Here is a 7,369-nt window from a genome sequence, read left to right on the forward strand (position 1 = left end):
AAATCAGAGGTTTAACCGACTGAGCCGCCTAGGCACCACTACGTACATACTTTCTTATACAACTACTCTATGCCCCGCGCCTTCTCAGCTTCAAAGATCTTCCTCCTCGACCAACAGGACCTCATTCTCTCCTGATTTTGGCTCTTAGCTTCAACAACCCAGTGCCTCCCCTTGGTCTAACTAACCCCTTGGAATTACCTTTCCATGCAGCCCTCCTCTACACAGGACCTTCTCCCTAAATACACACACACACACACACACACACACTCACAGTCAGTATTATTTCCATTAAAATCAAGCTCCATACCAAAATCATGTGATCTGTCTTACATAAAATATTGGAGAAAGAGGTGATGCTGCTTCCTTGGTAGATTTTTTCTATATCAAAGACCCTGTACTTTTTATTATAAATAACAAGATTCCTTCCGTAAAATTCCAGGACCATGTTGTCACTCAGAGACATGTTTGCTCCCATTCTCTGTGAACGAGGCTCTTTATCTAAAACGGTTATTAACAGGATTCCCTGATACAATGTGGATGTGTACACGTGTATATATTCACTTACTCACACTCACACTCACACACCCTTATATACAGATTGGTAAAACCTGATCCAAGAACACATATAGGAGAAATTTGCCTGAATACTCCTAACACCAGCCTTCGGGAGATGTGCCACAGTTTAAATAAAATAATAAACGCAGTGACAGAGTTAGATTATAACGTTTGTGGTGTTCCCTCCCAGAGCTCACAACTCACTCCAGTCAGGTCTCTGTTCAAATGTCCTCTCGCCGGAGAGCCCTTCCGGACTGGTCTAAGACAGAGAGCCACCCCTACCTTCCACCCACATCCCCATCTCTATCTCGCCTCCCAAGTTGCTACTTCTTCATAGCATGTATCATTACCTGGCTTTAGGTCACATTTTTCTTACATATCATATGTTTTGGTAATATACATATGATGGTAGTGTATACCCACACTATAGTTTAGTTTTGTTTTTTAAATTGTGGTCACATACATAGAAGAGTTACGGTCTTAACCATTTCTAACTGCACAGGTCTATAGTGTTAGATACATTCATATTGTTGACTACTCGATATCCAGAACTTTTCATCTTGCAAAACTAATACCCATTAAACAGCAGTTCCCTATTACCCTCTTCCCCCCAACCCTGATAACCACCATTCTCTGTCCCTCTATGAAACTGACTACCTAGGTAATTCATACATGTAGAATCACACACCCTATGTTATTCTGTGACTGGCTCATAAGGCTGACCCATACTATTTAGCAACATTGTAATGTTTTAATGTCGCGGCAGCACTTTGCCTGTTTTGCTAACTGTTATATTCTTAATGCCTATACCAACCGTTGGCACACAGTAAGGGCTCAATAAATATGTTAAATAAATTAATGTTCCTAATACTCTTCCACAGCTCAAACAAAATGAACAACAAAATCCTTTACATGATGGTACTTATTCACTATTGGAAAATATGAGAAACGATTAAATATATTTGGGAGTAGTTTCTTTGATAAATTCTTAAGCATTCTAAGTTGCCCAAATGAAACCAACTACTTTCTTTCAGTATTATATTAGATCATGTTTAAAAACATAAATCTGCACAATGCATCAAGGGGAAAATATATCTACCACTTAATCAAAGAGTGATTTGTTGGCATTTCACTGGTTTTTGTGCTGGATAAACATCAAGGGATCCAAACAATGACAACTGGCAGAGGACGAAAGACTCTAACTAAGTTGCCAGAAAAAAATCTATATGCTTCCCCCTCCTTGAGCAGTTAAGTGGTTTACTGATCGCCTTGGTGAGGGAACGCTCTTCCCTCCTGATGAAGAGACCCTACATAATGAGCGTAACAAAACGAACTGCTTCCACTCCTCAAAAACACCAGTAGTAAGCTGGTTTTCTGAGGAATATGGGGAAAATTCCCAATGCAGAGGAGCAAACCAAACTCAACAGTTCAAAGTGGCGAGAGGCTGTCGTCTATCATGAGCTGATCAAAAGCTTAGACTAATAAAATGCTAGTTTGCTGCCTTAAAAAAAAAAGAGAGAAAACTTCCTTCATTTTTTCAAAATGAGAAACACCTATGACCCCTTTTCAGAGAACTTTAATAAGTTCTGGAAAAGTCCAAATTCTTACGCTTGGAATTCAAGGTGCTCTACAACCATGCCCCAACCTACCATCCCGACCTTTCCCGTATTATCATTCTCTTTCATGCTTTTTTCACATTTAAGTGAAACTACTCCCAATTCTCAGAAACTAGCGATGTGCACTCTTGTCTCCGTGCCTAATTCCAACAGGTAAATTCTTCCTTCCCATATCAGCCTCACCTCCCTTCCCCCTACTTCCCACCCACCTATATTTTGGAACTTCACCAACATTTCAAGTTCCACTGCCCCCATCAGGCTACAATCAGGCAACGTGCATTTAATCAGCTCCCACTCAAGCCAACATGGTTAGCGCTGGGGTAGCATGGTGACAGAAAAGTCGCATGTCATTCCTTTCCCTCCTCAGCTAGACGTAGTAGCTCCTTCTCGGGGGGGCCCCTGCAAAGCACTTTCTACTTTGATTTAGGTTTATTTACGCATGTTCCTATCTCAAAGCGCAAGCTCTCAGGAAACTGCTTTAGGATTTGTCTTGGAAGGTCTAGTACAGTGTTTTATACACACTCACCTGGCAACGTGGTGGGCAGGAGGTATGTGGACTCTGGGAAGGCAAGCCTGACTGAGGGTCACCTTTAATCAAATCCACCAGGCCATGGCACTCATCACCACAAAATATGAATCCTGTAATTTGCCTCTCTCAGAGGAAGCAAGCATCAAATGAAATAACATAGGGGAACATACTTTTTAAATTATCAAATAATTTTTGTAATGATTCAGCTGATGCTGATGGAAACTGAGTCCCCTGTAACTCTTCAGAGAGAGCAGCATCATATAAACCAAATGTGTTATTTTAGCAGTCATGATTGCTTTTCAGTGGCTCTACAAATAAGCTATGTCATGGGATAGTATTATTTTATTTCAAACATTCTAGTTGTGACAACATGAATTCCTGTGTTCTTCTTATTAGGGAAACTTACGACTCTATAAACAACTTTAAAAATACCAGAAGGTCGTCTTCATTATATCCCTATGCATGGAAAGAATCCATTAAACAACAATGGTTAACCTGCTGGCCCACCCAACTAGGAATATGTTCCCATTTTTTAAAAAGGCAAAGTCAGGGAGAGCCAAGAGGCAAAGCTCAGAATGTCACAGCAAAGCTGTTATAATTAGAAATCTGCTTTAAAGAAAATGCCAGTTCATGCAAATGCCCTGTGATATCATACCAATATCATGTTCACAAAAATGAGTTTATTCTAGAATCCCTTGTCTCAGATATCATCCTCATTCAGGCCTCACAGTAAGTGGAAGTTATACTTAAGATTCCTCTAACTGAATACTCAAGAACAGAGACTATATGCTTAGCAGTCATGAAAAATACACCTGCCTCTCGCATCTGAGCAGCCCAGACTCCCCATCACCAGAGACCAGAAAGACCAGCACAGAAGCAGCACAAAACAGCAAAAACCAGCATCACCCATGTCTGCTAAAGAACCATCCTCTGTATACCTTTGTTTTAAATGTAATATTTATTTTGGGGAGCGATCGAGAGACACAGTGTGAGAAGGGGAGGGGCAGAGAAGGAGGGAGACACAGACTCTGAAGCAGGCTTGAGGCTCTGAGCTGTCAGCACAGAGCCCGACGCAGGCTGTGAACCTGTGAACTGTGAGATCGTGTGGTCAGTGGCCTGAGTGCAAGAGGATCTAAATCCAGAGTGTGCCCAGTGGCCACAGTGCAGCCGGGACTCCACTCCAGGGCTACCGATCCCGCAGGTGCCTCTTCTCTGTCAAACTGTCTGTCCTTCCCATGAAACCCAACTGCACGAGGTTCTTCCCCCTGCCCCTCCTACACACTGTGGCCAGACCCCAGGCAATCAAGCAAACAGATGACCTAAGGGCATCTAAGTTCCAGTCCTAGCTAACAGACTTGCTGTGTAACTAAGTCAAGCTCACTTACACCACTGCCTAAGTTTCCGTACCCAGAATATGTTAATAATAGTATGTGTTCCACTTCCTTCGAAAAAAAAAAAAAAAACCCTATATATCACTATGGAAATGCTCAAAATTATTTCTGCTGTTCTGATTATCAAAATGGACTATTTAATTAAGCTCCCTTGACATTAAATCCATATGGTTTTCCCAGGGGTCAGCAAATTATGCTACTGAAGTCAAAACTGGCACACCCAAGGTTTTTGTAACGTGGCCACACCCATTCTCGTACATACTGCCTACGCTGCTTTCATGTCCACAGCAGAGTTGAGTGGTCGCACACCATGCAGTCTGTGTTGCAAAGTCTCAAGTATTTACTATCTGGCCCTTTACAGAACAAGGTTGCGAGTCCCCACACCTTACACACCAGAAGCCAAAGAGAGCAGCTAACAAGTTATAGTGAATTTTGATTTTCCCCAGGCTGTTCAATATTCCATATATAGGTCTTATTTGCAAAAGATTTAACCTATCATAAGCAAAGAGAGAGAGAAACCCACTCAGAAAGCTAGTTTTTATAAGTAACAAAGCTATATTAAATCAGATAAGTCTATAAAGACATATATGTCTAAATAAAAGAACTTCTAAAATTTTCTGTATTTCTGAAGAATCATAATCTGTAAGTTCTACAAAATTCTTCAATTTAAAAAATTTAAAACTGGTCCGTAAGATTATCCAATCTTTGAATTAAAATAAAGAGAAGAGGAAAATAGCTCAGGATAGAAATTAAATAGTTCCCAGGATTTCCAATGTGAAACTTTATTACCATGGCTTCTCTGTCTCTCTCTCTCTCTGTCTCTTCTCTGTGTGTCTCTGTCTCTCTCTTTCTCCCCCCGCCCCCTCTTGTGAACTATTCTGCCAATCCTTTTGTGGCAGAGTTCAGTTCTGGCTTTGAATTTTTGTCTGTGTAAATAAGTTTGCTCCGTTTTATATTTCGAATAGGCTGCGCGTATCCTGCTCCTAAACAGCTGCCTAAATGCCAGACAGGAAAGTGTGCAGCATGTTTTAACAAGTAGACTTCCTCTGTTTCTCAAAGCCTTCAAATATTTAGTTTCAAAATGAATACACTGTAAGCCAAGAAATTACCACCCATCCGATTACTTTGTCATTCTTACTGTAAAGATTTATGAAAAACGGGAGGAGGAGGAGGAGCAGCACTGATTATTGCCGAGGATGGAGCTGGGAAAGCAGTGAGAGCAAGGCAGGCAATCAAGAAAAGGAAAAGTGGGAGAAAGCCATTAAGTGCGTAATAACCTACTGGGAACGGCCTTCTCTCTTCCCCTCATTGTCTACAACCCTCCAGAAAATAATATGACTTGTTGCTCATAAAAAGTCCCAAGAGTTTAAAGACAGACTGAATTTCAGGGGTCACTAAACATAAGCCATTTATTTTCTAGATGAGACAAAACTGAGGTCCAGAAACATTAACTGTCACACCCTGCGAATTAGGCAGTTAGTGGCAGGCCCCAGACCAGAATCTAGCTTCCTGATCATCAGCTCAACACACTTCCCATTAGACTCGGCGCTCTGCCCTAAAGTATAATGTGCCACTTGGCATCTACCAGCTAAATTCTTCTTTAAAATATGCCCAACCACCCCTATCATAGCCAGGAAACTCACAATACCCTTTTAAATTCTATCTATGGGCAAACGATTTTTCCATATACAGACTTCCAAGAATACTGCTTGGACCTCATAAGAATTAGAAGTCACAATAAAGCAGAGAATAATCAAAAGAGCCAATAAGGACTTCAGGCTGCCCCCTTGTATTTTGTCTTGATGATAATCAGTTTGAAAGAGACACCCTCTCTCCTACCCCCCTAGACACACTCGCTCAAGACTAAACAGCAATATTCCATAAAAAGACCAGATCTAGCCAGTGTTATTATCTGTCTGACATTTGGGTTATTCTTGTGAGTAACTCAGAAAGTAATGTGGGTGTCTGTGATTATTTGAGTACACATGGCAAACCATAATTGGTCAAAAAATAATAAAAGACATTTTTCCGTGACAAAAATATTGTATTCATGACAACATGGCAGTGTGACAGCAGTCAGTGGACCGCAGTACTTTTGCCCTTTACGAAAAACTAAAAACAACAAAAAAATTTTTTTTGTAAAAAGCTTTCTTTTCAGGGACCACCCTAGTTCATCTTTAAATTAGTTAATAAAGATTAAAAGGTTTTGAGTGCTGACAGCAAGCCACTAGCATTTCTTCCCCTACATCCATGTCATATATCAATTTAGAATTCAGCCCACGGATACAGAGCAGAAATGTGGTGAAGGATGCAAGTCTGTATCCCTTTCTACAACCAAAACACAGTTTTTGACAATTCTTAGAATTTTTTTTAGAACGTGACTATTCATAAAATAAAAATTTAAACTTAAGCAACAGTATTCAAATTTTGTAACAGGAGTCAGATCTAGTGCAAATTCTTATTACTGCGCAGATTACATGTGAAGCTGATCAATGTGAGCTGTGCATCCGGATCTCAACATAAAAGCCATTCCCCTCTGTCCTATCCATACCTCCCCATCGCCACGGGCTGCATCCATGATAAGCAACCAGGGGCAACATTCTAGTTGCCACCTCTCTGAGAAGCCAAAAAAAGCAGGGTAAGAATTATCCTGAAAGTGACTTAAAAGAGTTCATGAAAGAAGCGTGTTCGTGCTCACAGACAGAAACCCATTCAGGCAGAGAGCAGTGTGAGTGCAGGAGGAGGTCTACATACTACGGTCTCAGAGAGCTCCGTTCAGGAAGGACAGTGAGGGACGGTGGAGGAACTCACCCACTCGGAAGTTCGTGGCCGTCAGGGTGTCGGCAGCATGACCATTCTCACTAATGAGAGTGGTGGTGTTCCCCTTCTCACAGCTGTTCTGACAGCTGCCCTTGGTGCAGGTCACTTTACAGATGCTCGGAGTAAAGACCACCTTGATGCGGCCAGTGTGGTTACTCACTAGGAGCGGAGGCAAGGAAAAAAAGAACAACAAACACATCAGCTTAGTATCCATGAACGTGCCTTGGAAGGTTTTAAAGAAAAAAAAAAGGGGAGGGGGGAGAAAGCAAGGAGAGGAGAGGGGGAACGAGAGAGCCCACAACCCGACAGGTTTAAGGAAAGAGGGAAGTCTTCAGTGCTCGCTGCTCTGTATCCAGTGGTGTCTCTGAAACAGGAGTAGGAAGCTTAGCAAACAGAACTCTGGGATGCACTCCAAAACCACATTTGAAGTCGAGTCACTGGAGTGGGATTACTAACCA

General features: G+C 41.6%; 1 protein-coding gene across 1 annotated transcript in view; it reads right to left on the minus strand.

Moving 5' to 3' along the window:
- The window catches only part of LTBP1 (latent transforming growth factor beta binding protein 1), a 224,719-nt gene extending 217,582 nt beyond the window's left edge, over positions 1-7,137 (minus strand). The window contains exon 1 of the mRNA XM_029938555.1: positions 6,903-7,137. Coding sequence (XP_029794415.1) covers positions 6,903-7,125 — 223 coding nt within the window. The 5' untranslated portion in view covers positions 7,126-7,137. The remainder of the gene's footprint in view (positions 1-6,902) is intronic.
- Positions 7,138-7,369: the final 232 nt, after the last annotated feature.

The sequence above is a fragment of the Suricata suricatta genome, chromosome 4 (assembly GCF_006229205.1).
Source record: "Suricata suricatta isolate VVHF042 chromosome 4, meerkat_22Aug2017_6uvM2_HiC, whole genome shotgun sequence".
NCBI lineage: Eukaryota > Metazoa > Chordata > Mammalia > Carnivora > Herpestidae > Suricata > Suricata suricatta.